Source organism: Panthera onca, chromosome C2 (assembly GCF_046562875.1).
Source record: "Panthera onca isolate mPanOnc1 chromosome C2, mPanOnc1 haplotype 2, whole genome shotgun sequence".
Lineage (NCBI taxonomy): Eukaryota > Metazoa > Chordata > Mammalia > Carnivora > Felidae > Panthera > Panthera onca.
In genome coordinates this window covers 49,184,291-49,202,804 of record NC_138347.1, presented here as the reverse complement: position 1 = coordinate 49,202,804, position 18,514 = coordinate 49,184,291, and the positions used below count along the sequence as shown (strand labels likewise).

Sequence of the window (18,514 nt, the reverse complement as noted above, 5' to 3'; positions counted from 1 at the left end):
GATAGGTTCAGAGATAACAAGAATAGTACCACTAAATAGGCATTCGAGGTGGCAACCCGCAGAGAAAACAAGTCCCAGGAAGTGATTTCCGGGTGAGGTGGGAGGGGCAGCTGATTTCCGGTCTGAGGGCAGGCGACGGCTCTTGCGCAAGCGCTGTTCGTACTTTCCTGGCTTTCCTTCCCCCCCCTCCCCTCCCCCTCTCTTCCCCAGCCTGAGGGGTCTTGAGGTGACAGCGACAGCAACTGCGACTCCAGCAGGAGGAAGAGAAGATGGACAAGGGGAAGGCCGGGCGACGTCGATCTTCATCCGGTGAGAACGGGTCGGAGGAGGGCTGAGCATATTCTCTTCAACCTTGGGCAAATGGGAGGTACAGGCGGCGACGGGTGCGGCGGCCCGGACCAGAGAGGGCTCGGGCTCGAGCTCCCGTGGGGGCTCGGGCTCCCGTTTGCGCGGGGAGGGGAGGGGCGGGGAGGGTACGAGCGGAGGGGCGCGCACAATGGAAGACTCCCGGGGCGCCCCCGCCTCTGCCAGTCGGAGACCGAGTCCTAGCTGTCATCAAAGCGCTGGCCGCTCTTAACCCCAACACCCCTTCAGGTTTTCCCTCGTCCCCCGAACACCTTGCGTGAGTCTCGTCGGCCCAGGAATCTTCCCGGTTGGCTTGCCGCTCCCCTGCCACGCCTTCTTCTAATTCCACCAGTGTACCAGTTTCACTTCCAGCCCCTGACCCCACTTTTTCTCTATTTCTTTGATTCTCGATTCAGCTTCCTTCTCACCTCCTTACCTCGGGGCAGGTATAGCAGCGGCTGCAAAGGGGGAGAGGCGGGGCTTGTTAATTGACACTTCGTCGCTCAGATCAGCGCTGCGACGGGTTTCGTTCTTTTGAACAGGCCCTCTTAATAACCTTTTTCTTTTCCAGCCTCCTGCTGCTTCTTCCAGAAGTGATTAAAAAGTCGAACAAAGGATTTGAAGTTGTGCTTCCATTGTGTTTTTATTCTCCGTGTATTTTTGTTTTTGAAATTGCTTTATGGCTTCAGCTCGGGGTACTACATGTTGGAAACACAAAAGTGGAGTTGTAAGACAAGAGGTAGAGCTCCTCGTAGTCAACAAGTTTTTGTCAAAGATCTCATCTGCTAAGAGTACCTCATTTCCTCGTGTTAAGTCCTGTGGATGCACTGGAGGAGGAGAGGGGGAGGAGTCTATTTTTAATAAGCTTACAGTTCAGTCCACAAACTAACACCCAATGAATCAGTTAATTCATTGTCTCCTTTCTTACTGTACCGTTTATTTTTGCAGAGACAGTCTTAGCAATTACAAATTTATTAGGAGTCTCTGATGGCAGTGCGTCTCAAACCTTTTTCTGCCTTATTTGCAAAGGAGGAGTGAACAGGATTTCTGGGACATTGCTTGAAGCAGTTAAAAACCTGACTCCCTTTTCATAAGCAACTGTGTGTGTGTGTGTGTGTGTGTGTGTGTGTGTGTGTGTGTGTGTGTGTTTTCTAGGGATATTCTTTGCCTTTGAAAGTATGTGCATTACATATATGAAAGTACCAGCCTGCAATAGATCAGTGTTTATTTTAATATACTTTTTTTCCTCTTCTAAGACCTTCATGTAAAATTTACACATTAGGAAAATGCGCATTGTTCATCTGCTGCCAATTGCATGCTTTCTAACAGAGCTTTAGGGATTATTATTCTTCAGTTTAAGATGCACAGCCTTTTTTCAATTAAGTGCATTTCATCTTAATACATTTCTTTTGAGGGGGAGCAGCAAGATATTAACCCTGTCCTTCAGCAAATCCCATCTCCTTTCACTTGTCACATTTATTACAGTTAACATGATGCAAGTAGCCGTGGGAGGTAAAATTTGAAAACACAGCTGTTATTTCATAAAAGATAGTGATGTTTATGTTACCTATACCTCTGGAGAAGATTTTTTTTTTTTCCTGGTGATTTTCTTTTTGGAGCTGTCCTTTTTGAAAAATAATTGCTATTGTATAAAACCCATTCTCAAATCTAATATTACCTAGCTGTTTTCCAGTATTCATCTGGTTTTAAGAGACGAATATTAATTTTTAAGAATGATTCTAAAGTATGTTTAATTTTCTCCACAGATTATCAGAAATAAAACTAATCAGTTGGTTTGAAGGGATTCTGGATTCTGTGTGATATTTGTATGCATATATTTGCCATTTCATTAGGAGTGGTTGCTAACTTGAACTTATGACCGGAAGTGACATTTGTGGTTATCAGAATTTCCAAGTACCCAAAGAGAGGAATTTGATTAATAGGAAGAATTCTATTTAGTTAGAAGTAGAATGTGGATGGCAGTAGGGAAAAAAAAAAAAATGAAGTTTCAAAGTTTCCTCTGTGAGACTGCACTAGGTTTCCCTAAAACATACACCTAAAGAAGAAACTGTAAAGGGTTACATAGTGCATTGCTGATATATCTTTTAGTTGCAAGTAGCACTCACTTGCAATTGGTTTAAGTTAAACACAAAACAAGTATTTATGGATTCATGTAACTGATAACTCTAAGAGTGGGATGGTTTCCAGCATGGTTATAATCTGCTTTAGGCACTGGTTCTTAAGGTGTGTTGGGGACCTCTGGGTTCCCTGAGACCCTTCTGGGTCTGTGAGGTCAAAATTATTTTTGTAACAATTCTAAGACACTGTTTACCTTTTCCTCTTATTCTCCCACATGTGTACAGTAGAGTTTTCCAGAGGCTACATGACATGTATCACAACAAATTGAATGCAGAAACAGATGGGGGGGAAACAGTTGTCTTTTATTAAGCTAGACATGAAAGAGATTTGCAAATAAGTAAAATACTGCCATTCTTCTCAACATTAAAACAATTATTTTTCATATAATACTTGAGCCATGTTAGCATGCAATGAGTTTATTTTTAAATGAATTGATATTTTAAAATTAAAAGAAAAATTTTATAAATAGAAGAATCACAAAAGCTCTGATTAACTTACTTTTCTGTAATGTGTCCATTAATCAGGAATTAAGCACAAAACACCTTTGAGCAGTGAGACGAGAAATTACAAAGTCTGTATGCTAAAGTTTACTTGTGAGAAGCTTCTCTAGCTTTTCTTCAGAGTACGTTGTATCTATATTTTAAAATTATTTGTAACCCCAATGAGCATGAATATCTTATTTTCAAGTTCACAGAATATCAAAAGCAGTAAATTAAATGGGACACAGATAAAAAATTCACTGGTGCCAAAGACGGGTCCACTAACAACTGAGTAAAATAATAATTAAATAATGCACAGGTCATTCAAGGGAGAATGACCATTAGAAATGTTTAATAACAAAAGTATAACAGATAAATTAGAGTCATAGATAACAATTTTCAAATGAATCTTTGATTTCAAACAGGAAATTTCAAGTGAATTTCAGGTTTTCAATGGATTGCTTCAGGCAACATGCAAGGAATCTGTGTTCACTTTCATTTAAGTTAAGGGTACATACGTTGAGTACTTTGGTACTAAGCAGTGTACTAAGAATTTTAGGGACTTTAATTCTTTCAAAAGCCCTGTGAAGTGGTTATTATTTCTGATATACAGATGAGAAAACTGGATTTAGAGAGGGTGAGCAACTGTTAGCAATAGCAAGTAAGAAGCAGAGCCAGGATTCAAAGTCTGGTCTGATTACAAAATATATAATTTTAACTTCTTTTGCTGTCACAGGGCATGGGTGAGTCTCACTTGGAAAAAAGAAGTTTCTGTGGACAAATAAGTATGAGAGCTGTAGTTACAAGAAAAATTAATTTATTGCAGAATTTTTAGAGCCTTTGTTACGCTATAGTACACTGAGCCTCTGCAAAAGAGTAGCTGAGCATGCACTGTTATTCAAACTTGTTTGATTGTGAAACTCTTCTCTCCCCCCCCCCCCCCCCCCGCCCCGTTCTTTCTTGAGGATCTAGTGTCCCATGATGATATACCTTTATTTTTTTAGTAGGCCCTGGTGCTGTCTGCATATTTTGCATTATAGGTGTAATGAACGATACTTGAAGGTCAAAATCAGAATCTGCAATTAATCATGATAAAACTACATTATGTGCATAGATGTTAGCTGAAGCCATTGGCATGAATGGAATTACCCACAGAACGTACAGAGTGAAAAACATCTTGAATCACATACATTTAATTTCAATGTAAAGAGGAAGAGACATTGGTGGGCAGATGGGCAAATTAGGAAACAAGGAGAGTGAAAAGCAGTGTAAATTACAGAGTTAAAATAGTGTGAGAGTGCTGAATTTGGCAATTAGGAGGTTACTTTTACCACTGATTTTAGTAGGACGGAAGCCAGATTTCAAGAGGCTGAATGAAACAAGGAAAACAAAATGTAAAAAAAAAAAAAAAAAAAAAGAAAAAAAAAAAGAAAAAAAAAGAGATTTCTGAACAATTTGGAGTAGGACATTAGGTAGAAAGGAATTTTTTTTCCTTAAGACTCTAAGACACTTAAATCAGATTGGTATGGAGCTGGAAAGGGGTCAGTGGAAAGAGAAAGATATTAAGTAGGAGATAATTGATGGGGTGAGGTTCCAAAAGAAATGGGGAAGATTGGAATCGAGTTTCTTGAGATGTGCAGAAAGGAGGGAAGATGGTTAAAGATACAAATAAATTTTGAGAAGTTAATGATATTGTAGTCATGGCTTTTAAGTGAAGCAAAGAAAGATCATCTTTTGAAAAAACAAAAAGGACTTTCAAGTGGTAATAGGAGCTCAAAATGGAATAAGTAGTCAGGGATGAATAAAAGAACTGTTAACTAACTTTGAAAGTCTTTGTTAAAACAAGTGTGAATTTTGGGGCACCTGGGTGGCTCAGTAGGTTAAGTGGCTGACTTGGGCTCAGGTCATGATCTTGCAGGCCATGGGTTTGAGCCCTGTGTGGGGCTCTGTGCACATAGCTTAGAGCCTGGAGCCTGCTTCAACTTCTGTCTCCCTCTCTCTCTGCCCCTCCCCTGTTCACACTGTATGTGTCTCTCTCAAAAATGAATAAACATTAAAAGAAAAAAAAACAAGTGTGAGTTTTGTAGTTAGTAGTAGTAATAGTAGTAAGTAGTATTTGCAGTTACTATTATGTGACTTTCTTCAGAAGTGCTAACAAGTCTAAGAGCAAGAATTTGGGGCAAAAAACATATCTTTTATAAAGGGAGAGGGAGCTAATAACACATTTGCAGATTTTTTTTTTTTTTTAAGTTTATTTTGAGAGAGAGAATCCCACGCAGCCTCCACACTGTCTGTGTAGAGCCTGATGCGGGGCTCAATCTCAAGAACTGTGTCAAAATCAAGAGTCGGAACTTAACTGACAGAACCACCCAGATACCCCTGAAAATGTTTTTGTAGAATATTCCCAATGTAACTCTCACCTTTTGCTTCATTCCCCCGCTTCCCAATTACAAAAATCTATCTGGTCATATGGTTCAACCAACATTTGTTGAACACCTATTGGACTTTTGCTGGGTGATATTTTATTTAGTTCTTAGAGCCAAGTTTTCTTCTTTTTTCTATTGTCATCATATATATTATTTAATGAAGACATTTTGTGAGAACTTGCTGCTCTTCAGATTATTTTTTGACCTTTATGTTTAGTCCATTAGATTCTGTAAAATATATCAATGTAAATTCAAATTCTAACAGGTTAATTTAAAACAAAGGATAGCTGTGAGAGGATTTATTTTATTACACTGTGTATTTCATTTAGATATTAAATGATAATTTTTACCATGTCTTTGTAGAAATTGTCACAGAAGGAAAAAGGAAAAAGTCTTCATCTTCTGAGTTACATAAGGTATGCATTAGTTTTGCTTTTAATCTGTTCATTATCTTCAGAGTTACTAATATTGAAAGTATTTTGCTATTTAGTTTTTAAACAAAAATTTAAAGAAAATATAAAAACTTAATCAGTGTTTTATAGGGAATGGTATATCCTAATTATTTCAAGGGTTAACCAAGAAAATTTCTGGGATGTGACTTACTTAAATCATTGTGAGATGTATCAGTACAGTTTCCAGACCTTATTTTAGATTTTATATAAAACATAACCCAGCATTTCTTTGATAACTGAATATATTAGTTATCATTCATTCATTTTAATACTGTAGATATACAAAAGTTGTGCTCAAGTCATGTGCTGAAAATTACTATTTAAAATATTTCCTGTGAAACTTTAAAAAAAATTTATTTAGTTCTTTTATGTAAGCCAAGAGTAGCAAAAGAAGCAAAATGAAGTTTCTACCTATGTAGAAAGTGTTTCAAAAAATATAATTTGTTTTTAGAAAAATGATCTTTTTTCCTCTAGAATTTTGTGATATTTTATTTATTTAAGTTTATTCTGAGAGAGAGAGAGAGAGAGAGAGAGAGAGAGAGAGAGAGAGAGAGAGAATGCAAGTGGGGGAGGGCTGGAGAGAGAGAGGGAGAGACAGAGAATTCCAAGCAGGCTCTGCACTGTCAGTGCAAAGCCTGATGGAGGGCTCTAGCCTGTGAGATCACAGCCTCAGCCGAAGTCTGATGCTTAAAGGAGCCACCCAGGCGCCCCTAGCATTTTGTGACTTAAACACAGTAGTATCCTGATATACATTGTAATAATTTATTAGACACCTTTTACTGAAGCATTCCAAATTATGCAGAGAGGACTTTTAATTTGACAGAGAGAACTTTAATTTGGTACATTTCATGGAACAAAGAGGGAGAAGAAACCATAAAGAGGGCTTTGAGAGAGAATCAAGAGCACACAGACCACAAGACCAAACAGAAAGTATGGCTTTAGGTACTCTTCTGCCTTGGCTTACTTCACATTTGTGGAGCGTGGATTTGTGTGTGGATTCACTCAAAATTCTGGATTTGGCTTCAGTGGCGTAAATGAGGGGGATAAAAAGAAATTCTCACATTGCTACCATTCCCAATTTTAAATACCTCTGTATTGACTACTGCTGCTTCTGTGTTTAATACCTCCAGTGAAGTGAAATGCTCTGTTTTAGGCTGTTGCTTCATGCAGTTGAATCTGAAAGTCCACCATTAGAAGTTCATAGTTTTGAGTAAATACATTTGTTTTATTTTTAGATGAACTGCACTATTTTTTTTTAACTTTTTATTTTCCAGTACCTTTAGATTTACAGAAAATTTACAGAAATAGTACAGCGTTTGCATCTACCCTTCACTCAGCTTCCCCTAGTGTTAATATCTTACATAACCACAGTGCAATGACCACAATTAAGAAATTAATGTTGGTACAATACTTTAAGCTACAGACATTTGGATTTCTTAAGGTTTTTTAAAGATTTTGTTTTGGGGGGGCCTGGGTGTCTCAGTCGGTTAAGCATCCGATGTTGGCTCAGGTCATGATCTCATGGTTCACGAGTTTAAGCCCTGTATCAGGCTCTGTGCTGACAGCTCGGAGCCTGAAGCCTGCTTCGGATTCTGTGTCCCCATCTCTCTCTGCCCCTCCCCCACTCGCACTCTGTCTCTCTCAATAATAAATAAACATTAAAAAAAATCTTATTTTAAAGTAATCTCTACACTCAATGTGGGGTTTGAACTCAAAACCCTGAAATTAAGAGTCTCATGCGCCACCGACTGAGCCAGCCAGGTGCCCCAGTTTTGTTTTGTTTTCTTTTCTTTTTCACACTAATGTCATTTTTCTATTCCAGGATCCCACGTTGCATTTAGGTGTCATGTCTCCTTGATTTCCTTCATTCTGTGACAGTTCTTCAGTCCGTATTCCTTCATGGTCATGACATTTTAAAAGAGTACTGTGATTTTTCCAGTATTTTGTTGAATATCTCTCAATTTGGCTTTGTCTCTGGTTTCTTTTTTTTTTTTTCAACGTTTTTTTATTTTTTATTTTTTGGGGACAGAGAGAGACAGAGCATGAACAGGGGAGGGGCAGAGAGAGAGGGAGACACAGAATCGGAAACAGGCTCCAGGCTCCGAGCCATCAGCCCGGAGCCCGACGCGGGGCTCGAACTCACGGACCGCGAGATCGTGACCTGGCTGAAGTCGGACGCTTAACCGACTGCACCACCCAGGCGCCCCAATCTCTGGTTTCTTATAATTAGATTAAAGTTATGGTGTTTTGGAAAGAATATGTGATGTGCCCTTCTCAGTGTATCCTATCAGTGTAACCATTACTGGTTATGTCAGTCCTGACTGCCTGCTTAAGATGGCTTCTATCTGGTTACTCCTTCACTTTGTAATAGGTATCTTGGGAGAGCTACTTTGAATCTGTACTGCAAATACACTGTTTCTTAAACTTTCGCTCACTGTTTAACCACCTAGTGGTGGATCTTGCCTGCAGCGATTGTGTATACAATAGTCTATTGGTGATTTTCTATTTCCCTCATTCCCTTCATATTTATTAATTGAAGTTCTTCTGTAAGGGAGACCTGCCCCTCTTCCCTCCTTATTTATTTATTCAGTTATTTATTTTTATCAATATGGATTCATAGGTATTTTATTCTATGGGTTATAATTTATTGTAGCATTATTGGTTTTGTTGCTCAAATGTTCTAGCTTTGGTATTGGCAGATCTTTTAGTTTGGCTTCTGTGCCCTTTGGACATGCTGCTTTTTTTTTTTTTTTTTTTTTAAGTTTATTTATTTTGAGGGGGAAGAGGGGCAGAGAGGGAGGAAGAGAGAACCTAGCGCGCTTGAATCTGTGAGATCATGACCTGAGCTGAAGTCAAGAGTCAGGTGCTTAAATGATTGAATAACCCAGGTGCCCCTCAGTACTGATACTTTTTTAAAAAAAATTTTTTTTAGTGTTTATTTATTTTTGAGAGATGGAGAAAGAGCACAAGTGGGGAAGGAGCAGAGAGAGAGGGAGACACAGAATCCAAAGCAGGCTCCAGGCTCTGAGCTGTCAGCACAGAGCCTGATGCGGGGCTCGAACTCACGAACGATGAGATAATGACCTGAGCTGAAGTCGGCGCTTAACCAACTGAGCCACCCAGGTGCCCCAGTATATTAAATTCTTAAAAATTTTTTTTTTTAAATATTTATTTATTTTTGAGAGGGAGAGAGTGCAAGCAGAAGATGGGCAGAGAGAGAGAGAGAGAGACAGGGAGACACAGAATCTGAAGCAGGCTCCAGACTCAGCTGTCAGCACAGAGTCCGACATGGGGCTCGAACCTACCAACGGCAAGATAATGACCTGAGCTGTAGTCAGATACTTAACCAACTGCGCCATGCAGGTGCCCCAGCATATTAAATTCTTGTTAGTAGTTTATATTACTGCTTTTTCTCTCAAGGTAGCTAGGGAAATAAATTACTGAAAGAATTAGGGCTGTGATGGGTATAGGTACAAGACACTGATACATTTTGACTTTAAAGTATTTGAAAAATATTTCTGAAGGGGCCCCTGGATGGCTCAGTCAGTTAAGCATCAGACTGTTGATTTCAGCTCAGGTCATGGTCTCATGGTTTGTGAGTTTGAGCCCTGCATAGGGCTCTGTGCTGACAGTGCAGAGCCTGCTTGGGATTCTCTGTCTCTGCCCCTCCCATTGCTCGCTCTCTCTTTCAAAATAAACAAATAAACTTAAAAATTTTTTTTTCTAAAGCAATACCAGTTTGTTGTAGAGAAATTAGAAAAGTGAGTTGAGGAAAAAAGACCACTCAGGCAGGACCAAAATTAATGTTTGGATGTATATCTTCCTAGTTTTCCTATTTTTTTTTTGTTTTTATTTTAACTTGTTTTATGTTTTATTTTTTTTAAATTTACATCCAAATTAGTTAGCATATAACTAATAGTTACGTAGTACCTAGTTACATAGTACATAGTTACATAGTTTCGTGTCCCTTCGAAACAGCATACCTGTATCCCTTGGATAAATGCCTAGTAGTGCAATTGCTGGGTCATAGGGTAGCTCTATTTTTAATTTTTTGAGGAACCTTCATACTGTTTTCCAGAGTGGCTGCACCAGCTTGCATTCCCACCTAGTTTTTCTATTTGCATATCCATGTATAACAAACACATATTTAAATATTAAAAAATAGAAAACCACAGAATACTGTTTTATAATTTGCTTTTTCTGCTTAACTATATATTATGAACATCATTTTCTGAAATCAAATTTAAAGTATGGCTCAGTAGGTATTTGTTGAGTACTTAACATGTATTGGACACTATACTAGGCATAAGTACCAGGAAAACAGTAGCAAACATTTTTAATGGCTACATTGTATTCAGTTATATGGGTGTATCACAGTTAATTTAATCAATATCCTATTGTATTTTTGAGTTTTGTTTGTTTGTTTGTTTTTTAAGTAAACTACACCCAACATGGGGCTCAAACTCATGACACGGAGATCAGGAGTCACATGTTTTACTAACTGAGCTAGCCAGGCACCCCTTGAATTGTTTTTAATTAAAAAAAGAAATTATGAACAGTGCTGTAGTTGTTATCCTTGTAGCTAAATCTCTGGAACATCATTATTTCCTAAATTATTCCTGGCCTTTTTTTTTTTTTTGGATATATTTTTTTAAGTTTATTTATTTTGAGAGAGAGAGAGAGAGAGATAGAGTATGAGCAGGGGAGGGGTGGAGAGAGAGGGAATCCCAAGCTTATAGCGCAGAGACTGACTGATGTGGGGCTCCAACTCACTAACTGTGAGACATGACCTGAGTGAAGCCAAGAGTCGGATGCTTAACTGACTGAGCCACCCAGGTGCCACTGGCCTTTTAATAGCTGAATGTAGGTTAATTCAAGCCTGTTCACCCTCTCACTCCCTGTTTTTCTTTTTTTTTTCAAGTTTATATATTTATTTTGAGAGAGAAAGAGAGAGGGAGGGAGAGAGAGAGAAAAAGAGAAAACACATGGGGGGAGGAGCAGAGAGATTGGCAGAGAGAGAATTTCAAGCAGTCTCCTTTCAGTGCGGGCTGGAACTTGCCATGAGATCATGACCTGAGCTGAGATCAAGAGTCATATGCTTAATTTTAATTGACTGAGCCAACCAGGTGCCCCAAAGCTGATATCTTGGTATATGTGAAGTAAGAGTGTGAATACCTTGAATTCTGCTAATGGGGGATCCATAGTTTTTGGATTTACGTATGAGGAAGTTGCTATTCTAGTTTGAATATTGAAAAATAAGAGTTTAAAAAATTATTTATTTATTTATTTTGAGAGGGTGGGGATGGGGAGACAGAGAGTGAGAGGGAGAGAGAATTCTAAGCAGGCTCTGCACTTCAGAGGGCTGAATCTCATGAACCATGAGATCATGACCTGAGCAGAGATCAAGAGTCCGACACTTAATCAACTGATCCATCCAAGCACCCTGAAAAATAAGACTTTTATTCTTCCTTGGTAAGTAATAGCCATACCTTTGGACAGACCCCCAATTTTCTTTAAATAATAACTTTATATTTAAGTAGTATCTGAATAAGTAAGCGATTAAGATTCTGAAGTTCTGTATTAAGAACATGGCAGAGATCATTTTAGCCTGAACAATTTAATGAGCATATGTTAGTAATGTGTAACTTGTCAGTGGATTCCAGCATCTTTTTTTTCTCCTGGATTATCTGCTTTTGATAGCATTTTCTTTTTGAAGGCTATACTATAATGAATCAGGTATAGAATGAACCTGAAGGTGACTACATGACTTGATCTGCTGAAGAGCTTGTTTAGTATTACATTTGAACATTAGTAAGTAAAATAAATGTTCTTGAGCTTTGTTTTGGGGAAGTTATTAGAGTTCTATTGATATATTTAAGTGTAATGTGAAGGGAAGGAGATTTAGAACCCATTTTTGCCTTAAAAGTTTAAATTTGAATCTTTATTAGAAGCCTGTTGAAATACTTGAGAGTGTTAGGAGTTCCTTCTGATTCTTGTAAATGGAATTATAATGTATGCTTTATAGAATCATGAATAGCTTAGAATCTTTATTGGTTGTACACAGCTGAGACCATGATTAAAATTTGTGTAAGACTAGATCAAGTTGTTGCAAAAAGGCTTACATTATTTTTTTATCAGTCATTAAGAAAAAAGTGAGCATGGAAAAAACTGACAGTAGTTAGTTGTACCTGAAATCTGCTTGTCCTATGCTTGTATACAATATTAGTGTGAGAGATTTAAATCTATAATTTATTAATCAGGAAGCTACAGCAGAGGCTTTTCTGGAGCTTTAAATATTAATATTTTTTCCCTTACCTTTAACAGTTGCATTGTATTCCTATCAAAACATTTGGAAGCTAGGAAAACACAAAAATGAAAATAAAATTCATCTCTTATCTCACTAGAGATAATCACTGTCAAACATTGTTATGTACAGCCTTTCACATTTTATTTCTATTCATGGATTTTTTTTTTTTGCCTTATAAAGAAAGATCATTCTGAATCTGTGTTTTTCTTTTATACTTATTTTATTTGAAATAATTTCTTTTTTTTTTTAAAGTTTATTTTTTTTTTGGTAATCTCTCCACCCAGTTTGAGTAGGGCTCAAACTCATGACCCTGAGATCAGGAGTTGCATGCTTTTCTGACTGAGGCAGTCAGGCTCCCCCAAAATAATTTCTTAATATCATTAATTTTCTGGAACATGTTATTTAATAACAACTGAATAGTATCTTACTTGGTTTAATTTTGCCATAATTTTGTATTATTGTTCTTTTATTATTTCTAGTTTTTCTATATTAAAATAATATGTGGTCTATATCCCTTTTCATAAATATTTATATATACTTTTATTTTCAAAGCTTTTAATGCTAGTTTATAGAGTTTTAATAAATATCCGTATTTCATGTGTCTATACTTTGGAGGGAATAGAGAACTGCCCTTTTTCTTTTAATGTTTGTTTATTTTTGAGAGAGAGAGAGAGAGAGAGAGAGAGAGAAAGAATGAGCAGGGGAAGGGCAGAGAGAGAGGGAGAGGAGAATCCTAAGTGGGCTGCACAGTGTCAGTGTAGAGCCTGTCACGGGCTCAGTCTCACAAACCATAAGATAATGACCTGAGCTGGAATCAGGAAGTCAGATGCTTAACCAACTGAGCTCCCATGTGCCCCAAGAACTGCCCTTTTTGAATATAGGTTAAATTATATTTTGTGTCTGTCCTAATGGAAGTATACATAAATATTTATTAGGGTAAATAATTCATTGATACTGAGTATAAGCCATTCATAGGTAAAATGATTGAAAACAAGTTACTGTGGAAAAAGAATATAAAATCTTCTACAGAAGACATCAGCAGTATTTTATAAGAAACTAATTTTACAGAATACACAGTACTTTTCTAAATTTTAGTTACTGTCCTACAAGTTTGAACTGGGTAACTTTTTTTTCTTTCTTTCTTTTTTTTTTTAATATCCAAGGTAGTTAACATATAGTGTAGTATTGGTTTCAGGAGTAGAGTTTAGTGATTTATCACCTACATATAACACCCAGTGCTCATCCCAACAAGTGCCCTTCTTAATGCCCATCACCCATTTAGCCCATTTCCTTCCCCTTTCCCCTCCAGCAACCCTCATTTTGCTCTCACTATTTAAGTCTCTTATGAAAAAAAAAAGTCTCTTATGGTTTGCCTCCCTATTTTTAACTTATTTTTACTTCCTTTTTTCTATGCTCATCTGTTTTGTTTCTTAAATTCCACAGATGAGTAAAATTGTATAATATTTGTCTTTCTCTGATTGACTTATTTTGCTTAGTGTAATACACTCCAGCTGCATCCACATTGTTGCAAATGGCAAGATTTCATTCTTTTTGATTGCCAAGTATTATTCCTTTTTGTATATACCCCGCATCTTCTTCATCCGCTTATCAGTCGATGGACATTTGGGCTCTTTCCATACTTTGGCTATTGTTGATAGTGCTGCTATAAACATGGGGTGCACGTGTCCCTTTGAAACAGCATACCTGTATCCCTTGGATAAATACCCAGTAGAGCAGTTGCTGGTTCGTAGGGTAGTTCTATTTTTAATTTTTTGAGGAACCTCCATACTGTTTTCCAGAGTGGCTATACCAGTTTGCATTCCCACCAACAGTGTAAGAGGATTCCCTTTTTGCTACATCCTTGCCAACATATGTTGTTTCTTGAATTGTTAATTTTAGCCATTTTGACCGGTGTGAGGTAGTATCTCATTGTGGTTTTGATTTGGATTTCCCTGATGAGTGATGTTGAGCATCTTTTCATGTTAGCCATCTGGATGTCTCCTTGGGAATAGTGCCTGTTTATGTCTTCTTCGCAATAGTTCACTGGATTATTTGTTTTTGGGGTGTTGAGTTTGATAAGTTCTTTATAGATTTTGGATACTAACCCTTTATCAAATAAGTATTTCAGAAATATCTTCTCCCATTCCATAGGTTGCCTTCTAGTTCTGTTGATTGTTTCCCTGAACTGGGCAACTTTTTAGGTTATTATAAGGGCCATGCAACTACTTACCCCAAACTTAGTAGTTTGAACTTATTTTATTCAGGAATCTGCAGTCTGGGCATGGTTCAATTGGAGATAACTTTTCTTTTTTTCACTTGCGAGTTAGGTAGGTTGGCTTGGAGGTCAGGGCCTTTGATCACTTTGAAGGCTTGCTCACTCACTTATCTTGATTCCTGTGCTGAGAAAACTCAGTATCATGGTGTAGATTTATTTCTTTTTCGATGTTTCCAGTATAGTGGCTTAAGGGTGTCCAAGATTTTTTTCTATTGGCTCAGGTCTCCTGAGGAATGTGTATTGAGGGAAAGGGAGGAAAAAAAAGAGAGGAAGGAAGAGAGAACACAGAAGCATGCAAAAGCCAGGCTGAAGCAATATAAGTATTACCTTTAATGATCTAGCCTTGGAAGTCACAGGTCTGCCCAGATTCAAGGGGAAGGAACGTAAACTGCACCTGATGTTGGAGGACTGTCATTGTCACATTGTGAGAAGAGCATGTGGAATGTGGAATATTGGTGTGGCCATTTTGGGAAAAATATAATATGCCACATTATCCAATATAGGCTAAATAACCTGCTCACAACGAATCCATGGGTGTGAACAGCCTGAAGACCTTATCGTTACCCTTTGAGGAAGCAATTGTTGTTCCCTAATTAAGAATATGAAGGAAATGACTTAGAGATAATATTGTTTTTTGCAGATGAAAACATAAAAATAGGTACCTTTTTATACAGATTAGGTATAAGTAATTAAGAAGTTATTAGTGCCTTGGAGGATCAACTCAGATTGCTGTGAAATAAGGGTTGCGATAACCTTTGTTCAAATTTACTGTGTTCTCATGACTTACACTTTACTCTCACTGAAATCATTTTATGGATTGCTAATGGATGTAGTTGATATAGTACTTATTATGTTATATTTTGTAGGCTGAATTTGATGCTTAACTATCATTTATAACTTTCTCTTAATGTGAAATTTAAGGTATTTAAATTCTAAACAAATGATTTCAAACTTGTGGTTGTAATCCATACATTCATTTGTTTATACAGCATACATGAGCCATACACTTCAGAGATCTAAAGGTGACTAAGTTAAGGTCCTCTGCTTAAGGACCTCCATAGCCTGGAGAAGAAGATGGACATATAGACAAATATTTATAATATAGTATGATACATGTAATATAAATAGTGTAATAAAAATGAACCAACTACTAATACCCAGAGAAAGGAATGCCTTGGTTTGGGAGTGACAGTTGTGTGGATAGGAGACAAATTTTGAGCAGAATCTGAAGTGTTTTATAAGGGACAAGTAGAGGGAAGGGCATTCTTCATACATACATACAAAGGGAGCAGTACATACAAAGGTCTAGAGATATGAAATAATATGATGTGTTTGAAGGAGGTTGAGTAAACAGTGTGGTGGGATGTAGAGTTTGTGATGTGTGGGTGATGTTAAAGAGCCCAGATTGTTAAGAGTTTTATCTGTATGTAGTAGGTGCGGTTGTTGTATGTTAAGTATTGTAGCCATATTTAGATTTGTGTACTAAAGAACTCCGGGGATAGTATTTGAAAGATTAGAAGGGATAGAGACTGTAGGTAAGAGAATATAGTATGGCTTGCTCATACTAGGCAAAGCCTAACTATAGTTAGGAAGCTATTGTGATACTTTATTTATCTACCTTAATACTGAATGAGAGGTTTTTAGAATAAAATTATATTAAACTACCTATAAATTAACCACTGAATTTAAAACTAATAGCAAAATGGGGTATGTGGTTGGCTTAGTCAGTACACGATGCAAGTCTTGATCTCAGGGTCGTGAGTTAAAGCCTCACATTAGGTGTTGAGCTTATTTAAAAAAACTGAAAAACTAATAGCAAAATATTAACGCAGGTAATATAATGATTCTGTTAGCTGATTCAGTTCTTATTTATTTCTCAGTTAGATCAATTATTTTCTCATTCTGATTTCAGATAACAAAGATGTTAAATGCAAAATCAGAGGATGTTCGTGTTCAGTCATCACTGTCCAAACTCAGAAGCTCAGAACGCTGGGATCTCCCTTTGCAGGGGGTAAATAAAAACTATTTTTTTAAAGTACATAATATTATTTAGTGTGTTGAAAATATTAAAACATTTTTTAATGTTTATTTATTTTTTAATTTTTTATTTATTTTTTTATTTTTATTTTTTTTTTTTTATTTTTTTTTTTTATTTTTTTTTTTTGTCAACATTTTTTTAATTTATTTTTGGGACAGAGAGAGACAGAGCATGAACGGGGGAGGGGCAGAGGGAGAGGGAGACACAGAATCGGAAACAGGCTCCAGGCTCCGAGCCATCAGCCCAGAGCCTGACGCGGGGCTCAAACTCACGGACCGCGAGATCGTGACCTGGCTGAAGTCGGACGCTTAACCGACTGCGCCACCCAGGCGCCCCTATTTTTTAATTTTTTAAATGCTTAATTATATTAGAGAGACAAGAGTGTGAGTGGGGGAGGGGCAGAGAAAGAGGGAGACACAGAATCCAAAGTGGCTCCAGGCTTTGAGCTGTCAGCACAGAGCCTGATGCGGGGCTCAAACCCACGAACTATTAGATCATGACCTGAGCTGAAGTCGGACACTTAACCGACTGAGCCACCCAGGTGCCCCAGTGTTTATTTATTTTTGAGAAAGAGAGACAGAGTGCTAGCAGGGAAGGGCAGAGAGAAAGGAAAACACAGAATCTGAAGCAGGCTCCAGGCTCTGAGCTGTTAGCACAGAGCCCCACAAGGGGCTTGAACTCACAAACTGTGAGATCCTGACCTGAGCTGAAGTCAGATGCTTAACTGACTGAGCCACCCAGGTGCCCGGTGATGTTTAAAATATTTTAATAAAATTGAGTTTTCATTTTTTTATATGTCCTTGTTTGGGTTTTTTGTGTTATTTAATCACAAGTTTTTAATTAGTGTATTTCTGGTATTTGTTGAAGTGATGAAGTTAGGGTCTCCTTTAGTTTAAATCTAAGTATACCTGATTTTGCATGAGTGTTTTCTTGAAATTTAAATCTCATTATTGTACAATGTATTTTAAATTTACAAGAATACTAAGCTTATTAGAATCATTTGCTCTTTTGCTCTTGTTTTGTAAATTATAGAGGGTATATTTTAAAATGTGACACAACTGTACTTTAGAAGATATTCTGATTATAAATTTTAACTTTATCACTATTAAGCATTTTTATGGAGCTTTTGTGAATAACTCTTAAGATGGCACATTTTAAGTATATATATTTTTTTCTGTTGCCTGGTCACTTTTTAAAAATAGAATTTTTCTCAGATTTTCCAGTTTATCCATTTGAGCCTGTGTTCATTTCCTAGGGCTCATGTAGCAAAATACCATGGTCTGGGTGGCTCAACAGAAATTTATTTCCCAATAGTTCTAGAGGCTGAAGTCCAAGATCAAGGTGCTGGTAGGGTTGATTTCTCTATTGCCTTTCTCCTTGGCTTAGAGATGGCCATCTTATTGCTGTGTCTGCCTATGACCTTTTTTTCTGTGTACCTACATCCTGGTGCTTCTCTTCTTAAAAGCAAACTAATCCCTGGGTTAAGTAAGTCCCTACCCTTATGACCTCATTTAAACTTAATTACCTTTGTAAAGAGCCCATCTCCACAAACAGTTGTCTTGACAGTTAGGACTTCAACATATAGAATGGGTATGGGGAGCACAATTCAGTTCACATCATCAAATAATACATTTGTTTCTCTTTTTTGTATTTTGTATAAAAAATGATCAATGAGTCAAGATGACTTCTGTTGACAGAAAAGAAATTGTGTAAGGTTAGAAAATTTGGGGTGTATAGAAAGGTACAGGTGAAAAGACTAAAGAATCTTTCTCTGTTCCTTTTTCCTAAAGGCAACCACTATTAATAGCTTTTTTTCATTCCTTTCAAGAAAAAAAAATACATATGCCCATAAAAATAATAATTTATATTATTTTTTGATTGTTACAGAACAGGGATCATGAAATCTACACTGTTCTGTGCTTTGTTTGCATTTAATATTTTTTAAATTTTTTTTCTATTTTAACACATTTAGATATACTTCCTTTATTTTTTTTGGCTTTGTAGTACTCTAAAAATATAAAAATACTATAATTAAAAAATTTTTTTGAATATA

At 37.1% G+C, this 18,514-nt stretch overlaps 1 protein-coding gene across 8 annotated transcripts in view; it reads left to right on the top strand.

The window, feature by feature from the left end:
* The first annotated feature begins 143 nt into the window (after positions 1-143).
* SENP7 (SUMO specific peptidase 7) overlaps positions 144-18,514 on the top strand; it is a 149,219-nt gene continuing 130,848 nt past the window's right edge. For 4 of the 8 annotated variants that reach the window (XM_060640155.3, XM_060640152.3, XM_060640151.3 and 1 more), the window contains exons 1-3: positions 149-309; positions 5,753-5,805; positions 16,336-16,434. In XM_060640155.3, the coding sequence (XP_060496138.1) occupies positions 270-309; positions 5,753-5,805; positions 16,336-16,434 (192 nt within the window). In that variant the 5' untranslated portion in view covers positions 149-269. Of the gene's footprint in view, positions 310-5,752; positions 5,806-11,141; positions 11,314-16,335; positions 16,435-18,514 lie in introns of those variants that run through there. The other 4 variants (XM_060640157.3, XM_060640149.3, XM_060640147.3 and 1 more) reach the window with 4 other exon arrangements.